The sequence below is a fragment of the Saccoglossus kowalevskii genome, chromosome 2, assembly GCF_978046115.1.
Source record: "Saccoglossus kowalevskii chromosome 2, keSacKowa6.1, whole genome shotgun sequence".
NCBI classification, from domain to species: domain Eukaryota; kingdom Metazoa; phylum Hemichordata; class Enteropneusta; family Harrimaniidae; genus Saccoglossus; species Saccoglossus kowalevskii.
Genome location: NC_140642.1, coordinates 16976102 through 17003976, shown reverse-complemented (window position 1 = coordinate 17003976; position 27875 = coordinate 16976102). Strand labels below are relative to the sequence as shown.

At 34.3% G+C, this 27875-nt stretch overlaps 1 protein-coding gene across 1 annotated transcript; it reads right to left on the bottom strand.

Moving 5' to 3' along the window:
* Window positions 1–1728: 1728 nt before the first annotated feature.
* On the bottom strand, window positions 1729–27307 carry LOC100367003 (ATP-binding cassette sub-family C member 9-like). Its single transcript, XM_085492308.1, has 31 exons — window positions 27162–27307; window positions 23123–23667; window positions 22147–22383; window positions 21057–21239; window positions 20743–20895; window positions 20153–20296; window positions 19382–19516; window positions 18950–19112; window positions 18057–18097; window positions 17696–17950; window positions 17153–17302; window positions 16896–16974; window positions 16133–16238; window positions 15274–15372; window positions 14820–14985; window positions 14533–14670; window positions 13830–14019; window positions 12137–12336; window positions 10688–10927; window positions 10350–10507; window positions 9698–9790; window positions 8804–8906; window positions 6758–6871; window positions 6505–6616; window positions 6265–6395; window positions 5898–5976; window positions 5516–5624; window positions 3976–4079; window positions 3719–3852; window positions 3537–3599; window positions 1729–3450 (listed from the first exon to the last, which is right to left on the bottom strand). Exons 1-31 carry the CDS (start codon window positions 27214–27216, stop codon window positions 3316–3318), a joined length of 4614 nt encoding a protein of 1537 aa, XP_085348434.1. The 5' UTR covers window positions 27217–27307; the 3' UTR covers window positions 1729–3315.
* Between the last annotated feature and the right edge of the window lie 568 nt (window positions 27308–27875).

The following is a 27875-nucleotide window of genomic DNA, read 5'->3' as shown; positions in this document are numbered from 1 at the left end:
TTCTTACACATCTGGCCTTGTGGTTGACATGTGTGTAAAGTTTGAAGGTTGTACCTAATTGTCCCATAAATTCCATTGCGAACATACACATACTTTTTTCTTACACATCTGGCCTTGTGGTTGACATGTGTGTAAAGTTTGAAGGTTGTACCTAATTGTCCCATAAATTCCATTGCGAACATACACTTACTTTTTTCTTACACATCTGGCCTTGTGGTTGACATGTGTGTAAAGTTTGAAGGTTGTACCTAATTGTCCCATAAATTCCATTGCGAACATACACTTACTTTTTTCTTACACATCTGGCCTTGTGGTTGACATGTGTGTAAAGTTTGAAGGTTGTACCTAATTGTCCCATGAATTCCATTGCGAACATACACGTACTCATTTCTTACACATCTGGCCTTGTGGTTGACATGTGTGTAAAGTTTGACGGTTGTACCTAATTTTCCCATGAATTCCATTGCGAACATACACGTACTCATTTCTTACACATCTGGCCTTGTGGTTGACATGTGTGTAAAGTTTGAAGGTTGTACCTAATTGTCCCATGAATTCCATTGCGAACATACACTTACTTTTTTCTTACACATCTGGCCTTGTGGTTGACATGTGTGTAAAGTTTGAAGGTTGTACCTAATTGTCCCATGAATTCCATTGCGAACATACACGTACTTATTTCTTACACATCTGGCCTTGTGGTTGACATGTGTGTAAAGTTTGAAGGTTGTACCCATTTGTCTATTGCGAACATACACGTACTTATTCTTGACACATCTGTCCTTGTGGTTAACATGGCATTGTGTGTAAAGTTTGGAAGCACTACCATTATTACAATTGTACATGTGAAACAATTGTCCAAACTTTTTACTTTCTTCTTTTCATCACCAAGACATATGAGATTGTGTTACAAACAATGGTGTTGGTTCTAATAGGATGTATACAACTTTTCGGTTAATCAGATACATAACAATGACGCGTGATCGAGTGACTGGAAACCGCTTTCATGTGAGTATAAAAACTACAGAGACGACATACCCACCACATTAGCATAAAGAGTGTGTAATTGTGCCCCTAACTTATATAACACGTAGTGTGCATCTATTTACCACTGTGGGGTCTTATTTGTTGTAAAATATGCTATATTTTTATATTTAAAGTTGGAAAATGAGCAACAAGTCTCTGATTAAACCACGGAGTTATTTCCATAGTGCGCTAGCTGAGCCCTTTAGTAGTAATACCAATTTGGACTTTCAAGATGATGTCGTAAGACAATTTCCGAGAAGAGATGCGAGAGCGGGATTAGAATTTTAACTAGACACTATATAGATTTAGACTAAATCATATGCAGTGTTCTGCTTTCTTGATCTGATTTAGCCATTACGACCAGTACGATATTTTAAAACAAGTTTATCCTCAATCAGGCATAATAACATTGTTTTTGTGACGTATCATTCGATGAGAAATGTTCATTACTCGGGTCCAGCACAGTAATGTATCGCGGTTTTCAAGAACAAGCCGAAAATGTTGAAGCCAACAATGGACAATAAGTAATATCATAAACTTTTTGCGGTGTAACATTACTTTAAAAATGTGAACCTTGAGTTACTTGACTTGAATTCAACAATAATTTAACTTCATTCAGATAAGAACAGACCAATAGTAACTTAGTAACCTTGTCCTTCAACCAATGAGGTGATTAAAAAAGATAATTGACCACATATGAAATATTGTCAAGCATTTGCAATTTTTTTACATTAGATTATAATCGAATATTAAGCTCAAATATAATTTTTTTCAAACGAATATAAACCTTTATATGGAAAAAGCGAGTAAAACAGTATTAATGGTTCAAATTGTGGGACAAATGTAATATATCAAATGTAATTGTACGTATATATGTATGTAAAAATTATGCAATATTGAACGAAAACAATTTAAAGTTTCAATATACAATTTCCTGATTCAAGATTTCTACCAAAACAAGAATAGAAAAAAATCAAAATGAATAATGTAGGAATTCAAACCAAACAAACAGAATATTGAAAGATTCAATAATTTTTGTAATCTGTACCAGTATAATATAATGTTTCACAATAATTATACTTAACAAATAAAAAATACTATACTATGTTACATTATATTATATTATATTATATTATAATACATATATCAGTAAATAGATGCCAACACAACGTTGATCACATCTGGAATATATTCATACGCAGGTTCATCTCCCAAGGAGTCATATACGACATGGACGTTGTCAATAATTCCAGCATCTTAGTCACACGACTTTCCAGTCATAATACTGCCGTGGTTTGCCATTGCTTTCTAAAGAATGTTCGAGACACTGTCTTCCATGGTAACTGCCTACTGAGGTAATGCACAGGAAGCTGTGATTGATTGCACAAAAACATAAGCGGACCGAAGGACCGTAATTTGTACGGCCCTTCCGACTGGATATATATTCCATATACAATGATACAACATACATTGTATGAAGGTTCCTAAAACTAACAGTAAAGCAACATATCTAACCAAAAATTTGCAATAAAATACTAGCAGTGTTCACCAAATATTACTATATGTACTGTATTAATCGCAATTTTCATCATTATAAGATAATATAACGTGAACAGTACAGCAACACATCTAAGCAAAACTGCAAAAAAAAAAAAATACTTGCGTTCCTCAACTAAATGTATTATAATAATCTCAATGTCCCTTACAGAATAATATATCAATCTTAAAGAATAGTGTATGAATTTAATTATAACAGCGAAGTAATATGCATAAGCAAAATAATATACTGGCCAGATATATTTGTCATTATTTTTATAATTCATTCAAACTTGTTCCAACATCTTGAACATATTGGACTCGCTAGTTGTACCAATTTTATAGATAAACACATGAAAATTGTCCTATTCATTGTAAGCAAAATAATAAGACATATTTAAGTTAAATTTAACCAACATCTTGAAAATCGAAAACAAACTGTTTGAGTTATTGTAACCACAAGAGTTTTACAATGACGACGACAATAGCAACAGCAGGAACAAGGAGATTTTCCTCTTATATACCTTAGCCTTAACAATAGGAACAAAGTACATATATAATGTTCATTTATAACAGGAATCTACATCTAAATACGGCAGAAAATACATGTTATACAAATACATTATCATCAGAATCATCATAGTCAATATTGATTGTTCACTTGTATCGAATAATCTATACCGCAAGCGCTTTTTACATTTTGTGAACAGGAACTACAGTAAGTAGTATAATATTATTACTAAAAATTGCATATTATTCCATCTTCACTAATGATGCAAACATACCACCATCTTTCCTGAGAAGATTTTGTGGTGTACCATATTCCACAACTCTGCCTTCACTTAGTACTAGTACAGTGTCAGAGTCAAGTATGGTAGATATACGATGCTGCAAAAGAGACAAACAATCATATTACTAAACATTGCAATTATTGGTGTAAAAAGCATGTATATTATTATCAAATTATTACTTACTGCAATTGTCAAAACAGTCTTATCGGAAAACGCTGTGGCAATAACGCTTTGCAATGTGGAGTCCTACAAATAAATGCGAAAGTGTTTATTGCACATGAACATTGACATGGTATTAATGTTTACATGTTGTATATATATATATATATATTTGTTGAGAAATGAAATAGTGACCAGTAACTCACTGTTTGTAAATCAACAGATGCAGTTGCTTCGTCCATGATAAGAATTCGGCTTTTGCGCAAAAAGGCCCTTGCTAAACAAATTAACTGTCTTTGTCCAGTGCTTATGTTGTCACCTCCTTCTGTAACAATCGTATCTGTAATAAATAACAACTAGATAAATAAGCTCCTAGGAGATATAGTAAAGTATGTTATTACATTAATGGCACGTTAGTTTATTGCATAGTTTACATCTTGGAGTGATGTTTAAAAACTCGTACCTAATTGATTATCCATTTCAATCACGTATCCTTTCATCTGTGCAATCTCCAGGGCATACCATAATTCTGCATCGCCGTACTTACGTTCAGGATCCAAATTAAACCTAATAAAATAAATTATGCATCGAATAATACAGATATGTGATATAGAAAATAGAAAACCGAATGATAATTATGTAAGCAATACGGTTGTGTGTTTTTTTTTCACACACAATACTACAATAAGAATGGATATACCTCGTGTAGCTGACATCGAACCAAAGCGTTTCAAAATTGACTTTGCATTTAATTATACCATGAGACCATGGCATAATTGAGATGCGTATAGGTCAAAGTAAATCCCTCAATCGAATGAAACAATTGCAAATTTGGGGCAATATTAAATCGAATGAGATATTTTAAATTAGATTCGAACATCTAATTTACACTCGTGTCATAAGGTTGGTTGAAATTACCAACATGTAGTTCCGTCTATAAATGCGCTATCACATAATATTAATAACCAGGCTTAGTCATTTATTTTGTCAAAGAAATTAGGAAAATAATAAGCACCGACATACCAATTCATTAATATAAACTCAATAGTTGTATTGAGATTTTAATTTACACACTCACATATGTCAATGTGTAAAGTAGTGCAGGATATATGTTCTACAAACCAAACCAAATCAATATTATTGACAGCTTTATTAGCAAGAACAATAACACGAGAAAAGTTAGGAACTTGCGTGCTCCCCGATCACTGAATATAGATTTGGAAATACTTTGAAAGAATGATTGAAATTCGCAAATGTTGTAGTATACTAGACAGATTCCATGGGCCCATGATGATTATAAAATGAGCATTGAGCAACCTGATATCATCTTTCACAGAAGACCAACACGTTGCACAATATTCACTAGAGATAATATGGCCAATAAGGACATAGTTGAGTGAGAAAGTCGAGCAGTTATAATGTTTATGACTATGATGGTAGTTGTGAAACTATGCCTTTTTAATAGTTGAATACCATAGAGGCAATTAGATTTCTTTATATATATATATATAAGGCATGATAGTAACATTGGAAGAGAAAATGATGATGTTCAGGATTATGAGTCCCATAAGGTGGTGTTTGATGCTCATAGGAAGGAAATGGGGATATGTCATTTGACCTGGCTGTATCAAGGTTGTCAATATATTGTCAATATATGTGATATTGTCATGACAGCATACGGCATGGCAGAACTAATCAATCAAGAAGTTTACTTTCTCTCTAAAGAGATGATTTGTTGTTTAATACATGGTCAAATATGTTGTATGATGAGCTTATGGATGCCCCCACACGCGCACACACCACAACACACATGCATCTAAAAGTATGTTGCAATAAACCTCACAACGCAAGCTCACACTGCCAAATAAAGGCACATCTACAAGCTCACTTTTTAAATTTACAATTTTTTTTGGATAACACATATACAACACTGCGGCATGTTATTATCACTCGGTGCACAATGTAAGGGCAGTACACTAGATTTATGAACTAAAATGTCTTACCGTACAGTACCGCAGAAAAGAACTGGGTCTTGTGGAATAATAGATATTCTACGTCGAAGTGTCAATACAGAGATGTCTGATATATCAATACCATCGATTATGATACGACCTGTTAGATATAACGGTTGGGATATTGGTACATTATATCTAGCCTAGTTCTTGAGATCTAGTATTCGAATGAATGAATAAATAAACATATACGCTATTGTGATTTTAGAGTTGCACAGAAAAAGAAGTCATTCAAATTTCAAGTCAAGTAGTAGGATTAATATCAAATAATAAAGGAAGCAAGCGCACTAATACACCGATGTACTTGTTTATTTGGAATTAGTACCTGTTCTGGGCACAGTTCAGTTATAATGTTTTATTCAAATGCACTTACCTTCAATGATGTCGATCATCCTCAATAATGTGAGAGTGAGGGACGACTTACCACTGCCCGTTCGACCACATATTCCAATCTTCAAGATATGAAAAAATATAACTTTGTATACATATCAGTGACAAATATAATGAAAAAGTTACATCATGCAGTAAATTTCAGTGTGGCTGGCGGATCAATAACATTCTATTGCTATTCAAACTAACTAATAATACAACCAGTGACTGGTTTGGTAGAATAGATGAACCTAGATTGGGCACAATCCACACATTATCTTACACACATGGCCTATATTTACGTTGGAGATTACATGTTTTACTTGGATGATTTTGGCGCATTCGTTATATTGTTATTGTTGAAGACCTACCTTTTTACCGGATCTGAACTTGACGTTCACATTTGTTAACACTGGATCTAATGTATTGGCATAACGTGCTGACATATTCTGTATGGTGATGGATCCTCTGTTTGGCCAATTATCAGGTGGATAAACTGTACCTGCGCATAATGTTTAGAAATCATTTTATCTTGCATATACATTCAGCAAGAAGTTGGGCATTGAATATGGTATGCGATCAGTTGAAGAAAAAAAAAACGTTTAGGGTACCTTCGATTTCTTCGGGAGTCACGTTGGCATATTCTAAAACACGTTCAACTCCATTAAAGCAAGATAACAATCGAACCATAAAAGTCATTAGGAGATTTATCATGTTTGACCCCTGTAAATACATAAATCAGTGTTATATTTGCTTACTGTACATTCAGGTATGCAAAAAAAAATACTATATATATAAGTGGTCAAAGGTCATCTTTAAATAAAAATATGTTGATAAAAATTTATAATGGCGCATTACACTCACCATTAATCCAGTAGTTATGGCAAGACCCACAGAACTCGGATTGATATTTCCAGTAATAAATGCTAACAAAGCACCAATTCCGAATACAAAAAATAAGAGTGAGCCAATAGTATTCTATAGAAAAAGAAGATTAGTTTTTCCAATATCAACTGAATTGTAACATAGTTGAGAACATAATATGACATAGAATACAATGGCTTCAATTTGATATAGGATTGTGGGATATAGGCAACATGGAATTTTAATTCACCAGGACGCCTCAAGACTCACTAGACCCTGAAAGACTGACATAAAAAGTAAATTATTTGCTATCAAATATGATCCATTACCTCATTATTTTTTTAGCTTTCGCTATCTATTTTCAAACACCTTGGTGCGCCAATTTTGTTTTATAAATTTTACATCAACAAAATAATGAATGTCTTTATAAACTTTAGAATCATGTGGCATTTGTTCTTAAGCTTAACTATTTTTGGCATGAGTAGAATGAACATCCTACTAAGCATGGCCCTGAAATATAATGATATTCTTCCCTTCCCTTCCCTATTCTCCCCATTAAAGTAGTGCCGGTGCAGACACGATAGGTCAAAAATACATTCCCACATCTTCATTTGGGATAAGGTCCGTACATCTTATAAACCTTATCTTATCTTATCATCTTATCTACATCGAGTCAAATAGACTTCCAAGTCATGATGAAATGCTCGCATAAGCTAGCTTGAGTGCAACTGGTTTATGGAGCAGGCGGGCGAACTGATCTTTACCAGTGAACTGAAAACCAGATAGAGCCCATGAGCTGATGTTCCAACCAGCTCTAGTAGGTTATGTCCACCAATGAATGACACTTGCATCTGGCAACCAGAAGGGAATGAGCTTAAGAGAGGCATTCCAAAAAGACAAATGATTTCGTCATGAGCTTCTAAGCATCAGTCATTGCCTGAAATGCACCCTTTATGCCAAGCATCACCTTTTTTGTAGTATTGTATTAGGTGTGTCATAAAACATAGTAACTGCCCAGTTTTAACTTGAGTTAATAACGAGGCAATACCAATAGGCAGTACTTAAGCGTAGCTAATTTTACAATGGCTGTCATGTGATTGATATGTAGAAGCAAAGTACATATATCTGATTCAGGTTATCGTCTATGATGTTGTGATGATTATGTAAATATTAACATATTATTTGCTGAATACAACGGAAATACGCTAAAATTGGTATATCATTATTCTAACCCATTTCACCTCATTGCTCAGTTAAAGTCATTGACTTTAAACACTCGGGATCAAGGTGAAATCCAAGGAATTTACCAACGGACAAATTACATTGTATGTGCTTTGAGATCACTAATACAATACTGACACTAATACTGATGGAATATAAACCAGTACTCATCATTGTTAAAATAATGCCAATAAGCAAGAACAGAGTCCCTGAAGGGAATTTATCTTCCCTTCGGATTAAGGAGATTACCATTTTCAAAAGTATCTACTTAGACTTCAGGGGTACTAGGGACCTTCCATGGCAGGGAGCTAAAATTGCTAACAGTTACCAATATCATGATTTACAAGGTGGAAAAAGTTTTTAAGATCAAGAATGTTATGCATGTGTTCTAGTGAAACGGGTGGGCTATTCCAACTACTTCAACTGTAATTATTGTAAACATCCCCCTGTTTTTGTTCACTTGAGAGCAATTTCACAAATCCATCATTCATACATCTAGGAAGTCGGTCAAAGGCATCGCCACCGAGATATGTGCCATGGGAAAGATGCCCAGAACCGTCTAGGCTGAGACAATGCAACTTTTTACAGACCAGAGAAAGCATGATCGACCAATACCTAGTAAGCAATCTCTGTGCTATCATTCAAGAAATGTGATCATCCCGCTGCAACTCGGTCGCTGATTGACTGCCAATCACTTGGCTGGTGTATGAAATAAGGATACTTACCAACAATTTGGTTAACTCACGTATTAATTCAATAGCGTAATTTACTTCGAATGAAACATGTACTCTATTTATGTGATCACAGCAAAACAGCAGTACTTACAATCCTTAATGTGTTCCAATTCAATGAGGCACAATAGTATAATTTACACAAACTATTGGCATTCACTGTGTTTCGCATTTGCTTCGTGAACCTTTTATCCGCTCTATAAAATAAAAATATATTCGATTATGACAAGATAGGCATTTCTTGTAAAAATCATTGCCTCATCAATACTGATTTTGACACATATTGTATTGAACATAGTGCAACATTAAATTGGAAGGCCAGATTAAATTGTAAAAGTCAGAGTACTGGGATTGCTGGTATGAAAAAGAAGCCAACAATGTCGGTTTTGAATAACATCAAAGAAAAGAAGAAAGTATTTGTGTAATTGGTCTGTTTGTCCCTGAATTAAACGAGTATATATAACAATAGTAGATGGCAAAATTGTTGAATGAAAATCAAAATAACATACTAAGTAAACGTTTGTTATGTTACACGTTTTGACTAAATGACACGCTCGTTATGCAAAATTCACTTGAACACATTAACTTTTTGCAGTAGAGTTCATTATTGAAACAAAATTATCACATTTCTGGTACTGAAGATGCTAGCAGAAACACCATAATCATGCATAACTATATAACTTGTATATACATTGGATGCAGTTTTTTTTCTAAAAATATACAACTTACAATAATTGGCTACATGTCTTTTATGGTGTGAATTATTCAGTGTAATCCGAATTTTATTTCAAACTGAATAATGGTTGATGGGGAGAGAGAGAGGGAGATGCGACCATTTCAAACGTTGAATGAATGCAAATTCAAGAAGAAGTGATCATGGTTTGGATTGGATGCATAACATGTGTATGTCACTGATTTCATTTATGTCAAATAAGGACAAATATGGTTATCCTATGGAGCTTCGAAATGTGAAAATGGGATATATTACCTAAATGCCCTTATTGTTGATAATCCTCCGCACGTTTCACTAAAATGTGAAAGAATCGGTGACAATGAGACAGTATCCAAACGTTTGATGTCCCTGAATAAAAAAAAGGTTATATACAGCTAGTTTGTCTATTAAACCGAAAACGTTTTTTTTGTGTTTCTTATTGCTTTCAACCCAGAATAATTGTTACAAATTATATTCAAACCACCATAAAATGTTAAACCCTGAAGCTTAACGTGCTCAATGGTAGCTGGATATTAATTTGAAATGAAATTATCAATGACGATATTTGATTGACGACAATTTCATACGAAATAGTGGATCATCGTGGGCAAGAGCACAGAATAATATTTTAAAAATATTTTATGAATAAGAACTATGTCATGTAAAATATTGGTTATTTACTGTACCCCTTCGATTAAAAATGGGAACACCACATTGATGCAAACTAGAGTGATCTTGCTAAAAACTAATTTCTCATAATTGGTGTGTTCATGTTATAGGATAGAAACTCGTATAATCTACCCGACTTGCTATCACATATTCTACATAAAACGTTATTATATATATGTTTATTATATTAATTATAATTAACTAATAAATCATTATTATTATAGTATAATATATTAACTAATAAATCGTATGTGCTCACCGTGGCAATTTGACACCGGCGATTATACATAATACTCCAATCACACCAATGGGTACCACAAGAAGAATAAAATAAGGTGATATAATGGCATTCACTATATAGGTACCAATAAGTGTTGTGAAAGCACCAAATATGCTACTTAGAGATATACAAAGTGCCTTGGAGTGATACAAATATAAAAGACAATACGTTATAGAACATTATTTGAACAAAGTGAACTGCTTGTGAGTTTAAATTATTTAAAAGTATAGGACATACATATCACAATATAAAAAGCTCAAGTATCATAGATACACCACGCCTTGTCTTTACAACACTCGAGTCTCTGTAATACTTACTAAATCTACTGAACGCATATCTGAGGAGAATCTGTTCATAAGTCGTCCAACAGGTGTCGTCTCAAAGAATCGCATGGGTGAATACATAACGTTATATAACAATTTGCTGAATATTCTCTTTGCCGCTGATATACAGAATAAAATTACACAGGCTTTTGTCAAGGTTACCGTGATGATGAAAAAACATATGATGAGACCATATGGCGGCAGATAATATGAGACCACCATCTCTTGTTCAACCTTAAAACAAATCAGTATTTTGATGATGTAATTAGACTTTAAGATGTTTGCTTAGCTGAAATAACATATCAGTTAAGATGTCAACCAGCTGACACGGTTAATTCAAAAGACAACGGTTCTTTAATTTATTCAATTTTTCGTGCAACACATGCCTGTTGATTGTCAATGCTAATTGTATTTTTGTCTCTTAAAAGCCCAAAAGTAAAATAATCTTCATTGGTTCTACATTATATTACCTGGAATAGTTTCCCTGAAAATTTGCGGCGTATTATGTAATTAAACATTTTTATTCAGCGTCACGGCATTTTATTTATGGGGGGGGGGGTCATAACGTCTCGTTTAGGATATGCCCGTTTCTAGGGTGTGTTTTAGTAATGGCGACGAAGATTTTTTAAATGGAAATAAGAACAGGTCATATTCAAATTTTGAACAATGAAACATAAATGATGATAACCATGCAACGTGTGTGTGAGTTTAAATCATGTACTTAGTCATGGTGATTGGGAATATCACTGTTATTGACAAAAATATACTTCAGCTCTGAAAACTCACGAGATAAGTTTTCATGTTCAAGGGCATTCGTAAAAATGTTACTATTTTTGTATATGTAGACGATCTTGGTTTCGCAATTGTACTGTTTTGCATAATTTGCAAGACTGTAATATTCCCATACAATTTTCTTAAAAGTAACATATACAATTATCACGTGAGAGGCGTCACCACTTTATTATACGTGTCAGTAAAAAATGCATTGGCACAATGATCAATAAAAATTGAGTTTGGGGAAATTATATATAATATTTTTGCGATGAAGACTTTCCGTTTTTGACATTGTAAAATTCTTTCGTTTTTATGCGGAGAAAAACAGTATTTTTACCAAGTAAAATCATATTTGTTAAGGTTATTCTTCATACATGAGTTGTTGAACACACTAAATAGTTTCTAATTTCATCCAGCTTTTTTTCAGTAACAATTCGAGACAAATAAAAGGTAAAAATATAGACATTATAGCAAATTATCTTTTTTCTTTAATATTCTTGTGTTATCGGTAAATATGAAAATTATTTATCGGTGCACAGGATATATTTCGTTATGAGATATTCTGAATATAAATTTCTGAATTATCTTTTTAACTTTTTTCAGGTTTTTTTGACCCAAGAAACGAAAGAATGTCGAAAACGGAAAGTTATCATAAAGTTAATTACACACCCGAGTCTTATTGAGGCTGTCCTGACCAGCTTGTGACCAGTCGGCTATCCACATCTTTAGGCAAACAAAAGCAGCAACTTGTAGGAGTAACACAAACATAAGGACGCCTATATGTGTAAATTTGAACGCCTGACAATACAAATATAGCATAGTCCATCCGTCAGTTAATGGCGGGCGTTCCTCTTCGACAAGTGGAGACCCTTGTTGAAAAAAGAAATATTCATATATATAAATATATCAGATATTTTCATGAAAATCAATGCTGTTTGATAGTGTGATATAGACCTGCTACCACCTGTTGTTAAGCAATATGAAACAATATAACGGAGCACTAGAACTTGCTTGCACACCAACTGAAATGGTTTATCAGGTCATGATCAAATTTTAACCCCTGACAACAAACATTTAGCGTATCATTAATGGCTGTACACACTTATGAAATACTATAAACATAAATGATACAAGGAACTACGCCTTATTATTAGCTAAAACAAACCACACAAAGCAGTGACTACAGCGGAGACATTCGGTACATGTCAATATGACCAAACCATTTTGATTATAGGGGTGTCATGTACTATCACTTGAATGTCTTTCAAAACAATTCCTTTGCTATAAAGCATAACACAAACGCTAATTTGGAGAATTCACTTATCAAATATTAAATTATTAAAATCAGAATGGCGAAAGAAACACACAATTCAAAAATTACAAAACAGTAGGGTTTCTAAAAGATTGTGTTGTATACTGCCCTCTATGTCCATGCTGTGTACTGTCGTTTTCATCCTGTGGATCATGCTTGTCATGAATTCTTATTATTTATCTTTATTTTTATTTTCATTTGAATATGTTATTCTGCGACGTGCACGCATGGATATAGAACCATATTAAGAACAAATCAAAAATGTGCAACAAAGAGGTTTTTTTTTCATTCATGCTAAATTTTGTGCCAATTCTAGATAATTGTGCTGCTGGTCTTTATTTAAACACGTTAATTTGGTGATATTAAATAATCAATACGGTACAGTAAAATTTAGCTTTTATGTGTTATAACACCATTTGTGTACGGGGAGTCGGCTGTCAATGGGGAGGAATTCTTCTTAAATAATAAATTAATTGTTTTTAAACAATTACCAAGGTTTAACTACAAATTGTGTGTTCTGAGTCATTTTGAGCTGAGGTAACTGTCAAGCCAATGTTTCCCAGGCACACAACATAAAACTAATACATTAAGAACAAGACAACAACACTTTACATCAAACCCGGCAATTAATAAACACTAAGTTCTACAATTAAGCAGAATGTCCGAATATAATTTTCAGTTAAAGCGTTGCTTAATAATAACTGAAACTAAATCGGATATCAGCTGCGCACGCGGTACCATTGTCTACTGACCAGTGACTATTTATTTACGATAACATGAACCATCATCGAAAAGATCACATTCGCGACGTTATAATGAGAATTGTACCACAGTGCACATTGATGTATTATAATCATTTTCAACATCAGCAATTAAAATCTCCAATATATATATACTGTTTTGCATTGTATGATGGGGGTAAAGCCTTTGGTCCAGTGGAGAGCGCGTCCGTAAACTAAGAATAGGTTTTCTCGCTTCTGGTATCCATTTAATATAATATTAAGTATAAGTCTCTTCATTTGTCATCGATTTTCGAAACAATTTACTTACCTTTTTTGCTTGTCTTACTTTTTCGAGAACGTACTTGTTTGCGCTTGCGTTTGATAACCAATTCATCCTTTGTTTCGTTTTCTGAGTCAGAAATTGTTGATATTATTTGTCGGTACAACTCCCTGTTGTGAACTCGTATTTCACGTAAAGTCCCTTTCTGTATTATCTGTCCATTGTCCATAACCAAAACCTAGAATGACATTAAATGAAATGTTATTATCGTAAATGAGATATGTATGCGTTGATTTCGTCATTGCAATGTCATAGTTCCCGTCAAGTGTCTTCAATATATTTAAATCGTAAAACTATTATTGTATTACCATGGCCGCCAGTCAGCTAAATTTGATCCGATAGCAAAACAAATGAGGTTTGTTTGTACACAGAATATAGTTTAAGTTCAAACATAGTTACTGCAAAATGGGAGTTGCCCAATTTGAGTGAAATATCGAAAAAATAACGTACACCTACAAACTAAATATACAACGAGGTTGGATTACAATCACCAAATTTGATTAGAATCAACCAAGTCACTTTAGAATTTAGGTCATATTTGATCGAATTAAAAAACAATAACACGAACGTGCTTGTGTATGAGATCGTGTATTTAATTCCGATTGGACCAACAATTTATAGTGACCACAATAATAATATTGAAAATACGCTCACATATCCTTCAATATTTACTCGATTTAGAATTACTGACCTGATTAGCATGTTCTAGATGTTGAATCTGATGAGTTACAAGTATAACTGTACGCTGTTGCTCACAAAGGAATCCTAATATTGCCTTTTCCATGACGTGCCCACTCACGTGTACATCTAATGCCGACAAGGGGTCGTCCTAAAATAGAAATTATACCTAAATATTAAAATTGTTAGTGAAATAATATCAACTAACGAAGTATATTTCACATTGCGATGTTCATTTTTACCACATAACCAACACAGTCAATAACATTTATAAGAATAATGTAGTAATCGAATACTCACCAATATGACTACGTCAGTATTGCTGTACAAAGCTCTCGCCAAACAAATCCTGTGTTTCTGCCCCCCACTAATGTTAATACCTCTCTCGCCTATTTCTGCCAAATCACCTCCGGGCAAACTGTGTAAATCTGGAGTTAATGCACATACTTCAACAACTGTGTTGTACCTTAAAGTGAAATAAAGGTAATAAAGTGTTTTTTTTTTTTAAACAATTCTTGTACCATTCACTATGTTGGACATAGGTCATACCTAAAAATGTGTGCGAAGTATGGAACGATCACTAATAACGGTAACGTAATGATTATATCGATAGCTCATAGTTTGAAAACACGTACAATGTGTTAAAGCAACTGTAGCATATGTAATGTAATAGTAATCGCCTTTATATGTCTCTTTGTACATCGATCATACACATCGATGCATTCAATATGATACACTATAAAAAATGTCTTACTTCTGTTGATCAAACTTCTCACCAAATAATATATTATCTCGTAGTGTAGCATTCTGCAGCCAGGCCTTCTGAGCAACGTATGCGATTTGTTTATCTTTTCTATAAAAGTAAGTTGTAAATTGTGCCACTTAAAATGAAGAAATGAATATACAATTATTGAGTTCTACTCCTACCTGAGTCACTAATGAAACTCACCAACGAAAGACTACTGATCTATGTTCTCTAATAACAGTATTGAATCTGATATTTCCTATTTGACACGCACGTCACATCACAATTGCTCTTGCTTTTTATTACCGCCATGTATTTTTGTAATTAAACATCGTAAAATGCGTGTGACGAACTTATAAATTACATGCAATGTAGACACAGCTGCTGACTTTCTTGAATTATAATTTGAACTGATGACACTCTTATTCAATGTGATAATGATCTATCATGGTCACAACTAGCTTGCTGATTTGCCGTCTCAGAAGTTGTGTTATCAGACGATAATATAAGTTACTATTTGCAAGTAAATTAATTTTCAACAAATGGCCGTGATAATAATGGCGAACAATAATGAATCCTCCACAGCATCATATTGAATGAGAAAAGTCTATGGCAAGATTCGCCAAACACATTATCGCGTCGAGAATTCATTTTTATTATTTAAATAACGGGGAGTTTTGAAATTTGTCTCGCAATTATTTCAGCAAACATACCCGTCTTATCCAATTATTGCGCATTATATTATAAAAATAATCAATACCGGTCAATTTTGTAACAACATTGTTGCAGATGATTCCCAATAATGTACACCGTTATTGAGCATTAAGGTCCCTTTCTATGACGACTGTTTTGCTTTAAGTGTACATACCCCTTAAACTGAATTCTTCCTGAAACTGTATTCATTTCTCCCAGAATTGCAGACAATAAAGATGATTTGCCAGCGCCAATTTTGCCAACTATAACTGTTAATGTTCCTAGACAAAATACAAGACAAATATGATAACAATTCACTGAATTAAAATAAACACAACTCGCTGATTATTTGATTAAGATCAAGTATTTAAATTCTTTAAGATCTTTATGAGTAATGTTGCACACCAGGAAATAATGATACAGGTGTTGTTAGATCACCGTGAAATATAAGTTTGTGTTTCCTAAAGAAACATGACTAGCGCCCCTTTCTACTACGAGGCATAATGTTCCATGCAAAAGACTACACCTTGGCACGTTAAAGAACACGAAGGAACAACGGTTCATCACTGTGCAGTGAAATTAGAGTTCTGAGAATTATACAACTAGAAGTGCCACTGTCAATCAATCACCATTAACCACGGATGATCTGATAAGATTCTCCCAATCAAACTGCATACCAAAAAATCACAATAGTAAAGTACTACTTGCACATCAAAACGTTTCAAATTGTTATTGTTATTCTTAACTTATATATTGTATTTATTCATCTGAGGAAAAATATTTTGGGTGAAAGTGGTTGAAGTCGACTTAAAAAAACAACAAGAAAAGTTAATATAAATAACTATGCTATGTTATATAAATATGTAAAGTTAATTGTTTATTAATAATATTTCTAAAAGTGTATATTATTCCTAGTATATGCATGCCATCAACATTACCTGTTTCAAATTTGACATTGATGTTATTCAAAACTACTTCATGTATATCAGTCCCCCATGAGAAATATCCATTAATAATCTATGTAAAAACCAATACAGTATTTTTGAAAGAAACAACATACCACTCACAAGCACAATGAGGTAAACAATGTACTATTACAATTATTATAAAAAAAAACATAATAGAAAGTATCGGGCAAAGGAACGTTTATTGAATTACTGCAAATAACACATGTTACATAATATATATCACTCACTTCAATTGCAACATTATTTCTTTCCACGTTTTCAGCAGTACCAGTCATTGGCATTGGACTTATTTTACGAGTTGTCTTATAATTTTGCTGCGGCGCTCTTTGCACTAATGGAGTAGTGAGCTTCATTTCAATTTCGTTCATTTCATATTCCTGTGAATTAAAAGATTATATCACATACTTCACTTGTTATTGAGTTGTAATTACGTTGTGTTGCTGTGTTGCTGTGTTGGGTTTGGATTTTTCTTTTATTTTGTATAATTAAATTAATGAATGTTGATCAGTAACGTTATTTGCAGTCTTTTTTATGCTATGACATGTAAAATAAGAAAATTTAATGTAAGAGTGTGTACACACCGTCGAAGTGTATGTGGGTCTAGTGGGGGCACACCCACTGCTTCCCTTTGGTTGGAATTACCATTGAAATTTCTATGAAATTTACTATACCCATTCAATAAATCTGATATTGTAGAATAACTCATTGATAAACTATTTATATTGATATCATGAATACACCAGATAGAATAAATTTATGTACTTGATTACCTCGGTTATTTCATTAATATCACTGCAATCCACATAGTCATCTACTGGGTCTCTGTGGTCGGCACAACTACCCATTTCCTCCATGCGCATAAACTCTTCAAGTCTCTTGGTAGAAGTTATCATCCCAACCGTTGCTTTAATAAGCGATGGCATTGTCGACAGTGGTTGTATTAGTAAGCTGGTCAATGCAATAGTTGTAAAAACTATCTCAGGTGTCAGGGGTGTTGTGGTGACTTTCGAGTATACAGCAAACATCTGTCAATGCCGGAGAACTGACTAATTAATTAATTGCCGCCTATTACATGCAATTTTACGTTTTACCTTTTTTAGAATATACAACTTTAGGAATTAACATACTTACAGCAAAGGTGACGATGTATGGCAGTGACTTTGACGTGGCACCTTCATCAGAATAAACATATTAGTTAGTTCAAAATAAAGTAAAGGTCTGTCTGACGAAATGCACTTGACAAACAAACAAACTTTTTTGTATATCAACCCAAGAAACGCATCTCCTTGACATAACATTAATATTAGTTGAAGAATTGGACAAACTTTGAATTTTAACTCATAACTTTGAAAATATCTAATACAAGTAATATGTACATATGCAAATAATATGTCTAAACACGTGTCCAGTGCCACGTATAAACAGGAGATACACGGTTATGTGATTTCGTTTGTGAAATGTCAAGTTATTTTTGTTGGTATTGGCTTGTACCAATTTTCCTACGAAAACTATATAACACAACAGCAGGCGATGAACAATCATAAATACCATGGTTCTGAAAAACCCAAGACAAGCCCAGGCCGTTCTCAATGTTGCTACATAATTTTACCAACGATACTCAATCATAGAAGAGCGTTATGGTACCTGATTAATTGGTTTTCCAGGCAAGGACGGGTATAGTTGCGTATTTTAGTGGAACAGTTCGTTAACAGCAATTGAGTCGTTACCTGACAGCAATGATTCACCATGCATTGGGGGACACAAACCTCAGATCGGCGTTTTTACAGTACATCACGGAAATTGTATCGAATGTGCCATCGAGTTGTCGTTGCGTTAAAAACGCGTACCGCTGGTCATGCCGGTAAATATTACTGCTGTTGCTGATTCTTTTACAGTTTAGAAATATAGGTGTTAAGTATGATAGCTTAATCATAATAACGCTACACTATATAATACCATGAACAAGGCAGATATAAAATATACTAACTACGAAACGGTTTGAAGTTGTTTACAAGATGACGTACCTAAGAGAATAAAGTATTTTGCTAGTTTAGATTTTTGTTTCATTTCTTCACTCCGTGTACTTTTTATACCAGATGCGAACAGTTCCTCCCATCCACACAGTTTCAGCAACTTAATGCCCTGTAATAACTCGTTTGTTTTTGTCCCACGGATATCAGAGTAATGCTTAAGGGACAAAAACAATGGCATTGATAGAATGTTTACATTTGAAGTACAAGTCTCTGACAACTCTTGGAATATGAACCAGTATAATTTTCAAATTATACTACCGGTATATATAATATATTAATATACGTCGCCTTCACCCAACCCGATTATCAATCAGCAATCCTTATTGTTGTCGCTATTCTCTCAGATTGATGGAGTGACGGAAATATATTACATACAGTGCATTTTACAAACATATCTTGTGAAATTTATTCGACATTACTTACCATGCTTATACGCTGTATTTTATTTTGCATCCTACCTAATTTCAATATCAGTGGCACTGCCAACAGACCACAACCAACACCGACAACTCCTGCCAATCCCATTGAGTAGAAAAGCCACGAACATCCAACAAGAATCTTTAAGTAGATGGTATCAGATAACAAATACTTCTGCATTATAGCACAGTTCAGCTTCAACGATTCGGGATTATGTTTGCGTATTGCGTTTCTAGGATTCTAGGTTGGTTGTACTAAAGCCATTATACTTGTTTACCACATGTGGAAATGGGGGGGGGGACTATTGTGTATGTAATAAATGTATTACTGTTAAATATATATAGTGTCATATGATGGCTTACCTAGCACAGGCCAAGCTAATACTAGCTGGACTGCACTAATCTGATTAATTGTGAATATCACTACTAAATTGGCTAAGCATGACTAATCTATCGAGTAGCCTGTGCATGTGGTCATTTCTGTGGCAATTACAACAATGTCACTTGGTCTGATAGCGGCAAATTTCCTGCAGTTATGTGTCCTTGTATTTATTGAAATCTAAAGGCAACTCGATCTGCATCAGCTGGAAACTGCTGAATAGAATGCCCTCAAACTTGAACGATCTGTTTTGGGGTCTTTAGTATCGCCAAATCGAATGTATCGACAAACCATTTGATACATGTACTGATAACGAACCTTATTTCGAGTGTTCAATGTATAAAGTCAGGGCTGTTCCTTGACAAATGTGCTTGAACTGTACGGATATTTATAACTTACCTGAAGTGGATTTGATATCAGATTACCAAACGTTAGACAGAATTGATGTGTTGAGTCTGAGTCAGCAGATATATAATTAATAGTTTTCCCCGCAGTTGAATTCGTTAATGACGATAGTCGTAGTGCTTTCTCATAAACAAAATTCTATTGATATAGAGTAAACAAAACGTCATTAGCCACTGTATTTAGTCATATTAAATTCTTTTGAAACTGACCAAGTACATATACCTACACACATGACATGGACCTTTCCACTTGTTACCAACTGTCACATGTACGTGTGATCTTTATTGAATAACTTTAGTAGACCGTCTCAAAGACGGTCACAATGCACTATGTTGTCCCAAATCAGAGACCATAGTCATTTCTAAACATAATTAAATTTGATTATAAATTAAATTAGCGGAAATACATGACCAATAATAACGATTTATTTTTATTCAATTCACCCAAGCAATAACTGTTAATTACCTTTTTGCTATAAACTTGATCCAAATTATGATACGTTTGTTGCATAATCGTGTATGTACAGAGAACATATATAAATGACAGTGACATTAACAAAGCAAACATATATGTAACACACTTACCTGAATAGCTGTTTTCAGGTGAATGCCAACTTCGAAGGCTACTCGAAATGAATACACGGCTAACAGGTTTCTTAGCATGAGAATTACACTTATCAGAAACATGAGAATAAAACCGTTTGAGAAGAATTCCTTCACAGTAACAAAAGGGTAACTCTGTAACAGTTGGAGAGCGGAGTTTATTTGGTTGAAAAGGTTGGTTGTAAGTATTACATTTGTATCCAATAATATATTTTTATCCAAACGTCGATGACTAATATTCGACTATGACATGTACACCAGCAGATATATAGAAAGCAAACATGTAATATACTCACATATTGATATGTATTATAATCGTGATATTGGGTAACGTACATCATTATCCCAGCAATACTGGCTGGACCGGCAAAACTTAGTAGAGTAAATATAAGTCGCGTCACACAAATTATGATTATTCTGACAGTGTGTGTATGCCAATATACCTTGAATAGAGAAGGTACATTCTTGCTACATTTTCGCTGCAAATGAATGAATAATTATGGATCAGAAAAACTTATAATTATAATATTCACGAATGACAACATGTTCGGATTTATCCCTAGAAATGATAGTTTGGTATTCTTTTTTTGACTTTTGTCGCTCGCATTGTAAATGTCGTATACCATAAAGGACGACGTCAAAAGAACGATGTCGGATAAAAGACTTATTTGCTTTAGTTTGGGGGTGGGGTGACCTCAAAAAGTTTCCATCTTTTTATTTGTAGTTCGTTTTTTTTTCTATCCAATCATGAACTAAAATAACAGAAAATAAAAAAATCACATCTAAGACGAGAAAATGGTTTGGTGTTATAACAATTTCTTTGTACTACCTACCTTTGTAAATTAAATGGAACAAATTTTTCGTTGTTATTGGTGCATTTGTAAAGTCTTTTCATACCCACCGACAACCAACTGCTATGTCATATTACTGTTCAATTATCAATTTGTGTTTAATGGTTAAATGTAGTCTGACGCCATGATCAATATTTATGAATTAAGTTTCAGTGAGGGTGGGGGGGGGGAAATTACGTTTATTATCCTATATTGAACTTCTTATGTTGTCCATAACGCATGTACACCACCACAATTAAATCCACAATTCTCAGCTCATGGTGCCACAAGTTTACAGCCATAATCTATAGCAGAGTTCACAGTACAGTACTTGTTTTAACTTTTTTGGAGATCTTATGCGCTAAGCTCTATTTCTCATATTTTAGACGATCAAAGTGTTACCTGTCAGGGGGTATACCTTAAAGTTACTGATGCATTAAGTTCATGAACACCACCAATGTTATGTACTGGGTTAATAGGGACTGTAACACACAAGAAGTGCAACAACAATTAGGGTTAGCCTACAATTTGAACAATTTAATATGAATACCCTTACCTGCTCACATCTGTAGGATTTGTTGAAGGCGTGTAATATGCGTTTCCCTTCAAACTCTTCAGGCAAGCATCCCAGGTCGTCAATTTCAATTGTTTGTTTGCGTGACAGTAACACCAATGAGTTTAACCACCAAACTGTTATGTTTGATAACAAGTTTACATATGATTTCATGAAGAACAAATTTGTTTTCAGTATGTCCTTTGAGGTTGTGCCTTCTTCTCCTAGTGAGATGAACATCTGTAAAAACAAAATACAGCGTTAAGTCACACATGGTGGGCTATACATAATGATATATGACGGGGAATATGGCGTGAAAGTCAAATACTATTACGAACTGAAAACATGGACACTTAATTTATTATCCCTGATTGTAAAAATATAGCATTAATGTATTTACAAATGTTGGCTTTCGAGATACCATACAAATTTATGTAAAATACATTAGATCGAAGCATACTAAATGGAGGATATTTACATCTTAAATTGGCGTATACAGTACAGTATTTTTACACTAATTTATGTTATGTATAAAACATTCAAATGGTTTTGTTATAAACCCTTCTCACCAACTACTGACAGCAATATTATAATGTGTATATATTTCTAATCGTACCTAATCGCTAACATATGTTTGAGGCCGGTACAAATAGGGTATAGGATCGTGAATATTTAAAACTATTCTGCGTAATAGATCGCATATTGTGATAATGATACATGTTACTTCGTCAACGTTGAATATGTACATATTAATGTAACATCCTTATAAGTTGATAGGACTATTTTATTTTATCTACTCATGAACGACTCATTACTACCGGTATGATCCAAATATCGTGTATGCATTTACCCACCACACTGAGGCCAAGCAAATACTAGCCGGACTGCACTAATCTGAATAATTGCGAATATCACTACTAAATTGGCTAAGCATGAACAATCTATCGAGTGTGCGTAGTAGTTGAAAACCCATGCTCACCTTTTTTCGAAGTACGTTAAATTCACCCGCTGCACAGCATGAATATAAAATAATAACGATAATACCAATATCTAATCGCAAGATAATATAATTAAAACCAATCGACTGTGACATTGTAAATACTGCAAATACTTCTCCAGTAATAGCCATGATCCAGTAAAGTAACAACCACCAGGCAAGATGAGGTCGATCCCAGTACTCCATATGATGGTAATACACTAAACTTATGATCAGTCCCAATAATGAAAACATTTGTGGAATATACAAGTATGGGTTGGTGACGTCATTTCTTGACAAGTCAGTTAGGATTCCTTCTGCTGCACTAAAGAATAATACCACTATAAGTATTCCTGATATTGTCCATTTGAACGCGTGTCCAGGGTAATGTAGTAAAAACTTGTAGTCATAGTAACGTAATTCGGTGAAGTACTTCATATAAATTATAATAGAAGACGCTATTGCCATGAATGAAATATGGATTACTATTTGAACATGTTGAACGCCAGCCGGATTATTACAACATAAGTATGTAGAATTCATAGGATCTGCAATAAAAATCACAATTGTGAAATTGACAACTATTCATAATGCAGTGTAATTGATTATATTTGCTGATGACAATAAGGTTAGACTGTGCTACAATTGCCGCTCCCTTTCTTGCCAAATTATGGTAGGATGAGGACAAAATATCCAGCAACACTGGATGCAAATTCTGATAAGAGGGGTGGTTGCATGCTATTATAACAGTTTAATTATCGTCTTATTAGCGTTACGTCAGGTAACCGGGGATCGATACGTTTGCAACCCTTTAACCAAGCAAAGAAAAAACACTGAGATGGAATTCTTGTCAACCTCTTGTCTTCGCGCCACGTGTAGAGCTCACCAAGGCTGGCTCGCCCCGAGAACTCCCCAAAACTGACCAAGACTAGTTTATTCACATCTCAAAACCTTAACCTGTCCCATGGAAGTTTAATAGCTCGAGGCGTGGCCTCCACACATTTCGTTCGCATGTAGCCAATCACACGAAGTACTTAACACGTCATATATACTTGATTAATTGCCCGGCATATTAGAAGAATACACATACTAAAGTTTATATCTGTAATTAGTTCCAATCACTGACTCGAGTTCTGTCCAGGACCTTGTATAACCTTAAATGATAACAGGTTATGAGCGAGCGTTGAATGATGTCACAAAGCACTTCACATGAAACCAGTTATCAAGTTGTATCAGTGGCTGATCTCTAGACACATGGAAATATATTCATGATACCCCCCTCTCAAACTACACTTATACCTCCTAGCATAATACGTTCACAAATCAAAGATATCGTTATTTAATCAACACTCGTCATACAGGTTAAATACAATATTAATACAAAATAATTCAATTAAGTAAGAACAATGATTACGTATAATGGTTATAAGTCTGAATACAATGGTTATAAGTCTCAAATACTCTTCTCAGGGAGAGGTTCAAACCATCCCGCTTTTCTTAAAACGGTCTGCCGGGATAACCTCACGCTGCACTATTCTCCTATTACAAAGGTCACCAACTTTATATTAAATAAAGATCAAAACACTAAGGCGTGGCTGTGTAACCATGCGATCAGCCGCTGCAGTCATCGGCACGATCTCGTGATCACCAAGGATGTGTCTCACGGTTAAAGTCTTGCAAAGCTCGTCACTTCTAAAACAATAAGTAAAAAATCTATTTATCAAATCCTGCGACATATGTTTATAATCTCCACTCTAAAAACACAAGTCGTTGAATCTAAACAATAGTCTAACGGCGTGGGATTGGAATTTGCAAAACAAAAGTCGGTATCAATAACACATTCCTCCTCTGATAAATAAGCGGAAAATAATTCACACATTCCACTCGCATTTAGGCAAACTTAACACGTCATAAATACTTGATTAAATGTTCGGCATATTAAGAGACTACATATACCAAACTGTCAGGAATAACAGCCTGTCAGCAAAGTTTATACCTGTAATTAGTTCCAATCACTGACTCGAGTTCCGTCAAGGACCTTGTATCAAGTATCAGTGACCGATCTCTAGACACATGGAAATAAATTCATGACACTATGTTACCAGTTATCGATTTCTCATTCCATGCTGGACTTGCAAGTTCAACTTGTTTACACTCCGTGATTGGTGACTTACTTTAACTAAGATGGAATTCCCTTTAACAGCTGGGAAAATATAAAGCCATTGGTTCCTGGCGAATGTTAATATATTGTTTATTTCACTAACTGAGTTACGATGTACGAAGACTATTAAACTATTTTATATATATATATATATATATATTAAGGCTGGTGTTGATACTGTTTGATGCCTGGCATAATCGTATTACTATTTGAGAGCAAGAGCAATCTCCATGGATTAACATTTATAAAACAGTGCGTGAAACTGAAATGGCATGATGTGGTTGTCGAGGGGAAAACATTGTAAAAAACTTACTGAGTTTAGTATCACTGTTTTGCAGCCCTTCCAACTTTATGTTATTTTCTAACTTAATATTTGTATTTTGTAATCCTCAAACATTTATCTCACAGTAAGCCACATTCACACTAGATGTTCAATATACTATTAAATTACTATCACTGTATCAACTATTCAAATGCTACTATAGCGGAAACAGTGTGAGTGTGTCAATGCATTGGGACAAAAATGGCTGCTTGGTGGCCCCTGATTTCCAAATCAGAATACAAGTACATGTATACACTGTATGCACTATGTGCAATCAATGTTTAAATATTGTGAAGTGCAGTCAAAGAGTATGACGTCTCGAGGGGCGGCACAGGTCGAACAAAAACGTTGTCCCACTGATAACTGGGATCATTGCCTGAATCTGCTAGATTTAGGGTTTGGTCATTTGAAAACATGTGGGTGTCTGTAAGATTTGTTTTAAAAAAAACTCGTGCAAGATTTTGCAAATACAATTATTGCCAAAATTGGAGAAAGATAAAAATGTACAGACAACAACCCACGAGCAAAAAAATGCGCTGGTCACGCTTTCCCAGTCACCCCCATGATGTCAAATGTTTGATCCCTTAGCTGCTAATCACTCAAAATGCTCTTCTAAATAAATCACGAGTACGAATTTTGACCTGATCGCGAAATTACCTAAATAAAGTAACGCCTCATTTTAGACTCGTTGTTCTGCCCAGCAGTCATGCGTGGCGCGATGACCAGCACCCTTCAATATAACGCGATAGTAAGATAGCCTTACATTGTAGCGTCACATGCCTTGAATAATGGTGCTAAGTCACTGTTAGAATCATCATAACTATGGCCTTTCAACACATCCCCGTCTGATTTACAGAACGACGACTCCAAGTCAGGCCGCCATTTTTGAAGTAAACATATAGTGTGCACGTTAAAATGTACTGCGTCATCACTAGACAGTCACATTAATTATACTAACAATGCATTTTCGGGCTTACGTCATTAGCTTACCACATGCTTAAATACATAAAGAAAGAAAGATAGATAGATAGAAAAATTGTCAAAAAACAAGTTCCATTGGGCATCTTAAACCTTCAAAATAATTTGCACAAGTACTGTACTATGACTAGATACACGAGTAGATGGGGAAGGGGCATATTTTAAAGCGGCTAACTATCAACAATATTGAATTGTGTGTCTTCTATATTTGCTTAATCAAAATCAACTTGATTCATTTAGTATTCGATGTTTAAATCTTGAGGCTTGCATATTTCCATGTATTCCATGTTTTTTTTTTATTTTGAATACAAACTAGTATATTCAGTCTTTTATATCAGAACTTTCGTCATTCCCTGTCATGTTTCATATGGGTTTGACGCGAAATATTATTGACGTGAATAAATGTGTATGTACAAATGAAAGTACAAAGATAATTATGTTTTCTCAACAAAAGATGTGAACGTGGAAGGTAACAGATTTACACACAAAGTGTGTATTGCTAATCTGGTACTATGCGCTTCTGCCCTGTGAACATAACATGCGTTGATTTCAATAAGTTGCGGAGATTTCTTTAACATTACCTGGTAATACTGTAACATTGTTAACTGGTTGTTGCATGGAAAGCATGGATGACATTTCCAACTGTCTGAGTAGAATATAATGGCCGTGACGAAGAATAATTAATGGCGTGATATTTTATATGTTTCAATACACCCAAAAACCAGCACCATAATAAAATTCTATAAAAAAAATCGTATGTTGATCATTTTAAAAATAAACATTAAGCCGTTGGGGATTATTCGACACTGCCACCCAGGCCTGTGGTTAATACAAATATGACACGTTGAACCCATATATTTAACATGCATGTTGAACATTTCAAAACTTGTGTACCACAGGCCAGGGTCATTTCCCGGTAACTTGAACTGTTTCGAGTGTATAATTTGCCACCTTGTTAAGTTTAATAATTTTGGCCAGAGATTGCGCTGTCTGTAATTGACAGTTTTAATGGAGTGACTTACCCATTTGAAAAATGAAACCTTCCTGAATAAATTAACTTTTCGCATGACGTGACACAAAGGGGTCACTTCTCCCTGTTGCCTGTCTCAGTTAAAGGGGAACTAAATAGAGCCTATTTTGGTGTTTGTATTTATCAAGTTATGTGTATGATTATAAATTTGAAAAAAAAATCAAAAAAAAATCATAATCTTCAGAGTTATGATGATTTAAATATGAGAAACCATAAACCTGCGAAGTACTTCCGTTTGCGCCATCTTGCCATAAAAATGATGACG

Bases quoted from the DNA above. Each gene is read 5' to 3' on its own strand.
- LOC100367003 (XM_085492308.1), bottom strand. From the start codon at position 27,216: ATGTCATCCATGCTTTCCATGCAACAACCAGTTAACAATGTTACAGTA. The intron at 10,928-12,136 runs GTGTGTAATTAA...ATTTGTTTTAAG, and splicing joins ACAGCCTCAATAAGACTCGG to GTTGAACAAGAGATGGTGGT. The intron at 8,907-9,697 runs GTAATATATCCC...TTTATTTTATAG, and splicing joins TCAACAATAAGGGCATTTAG to AGCGGATAAAAGGTTCACGA.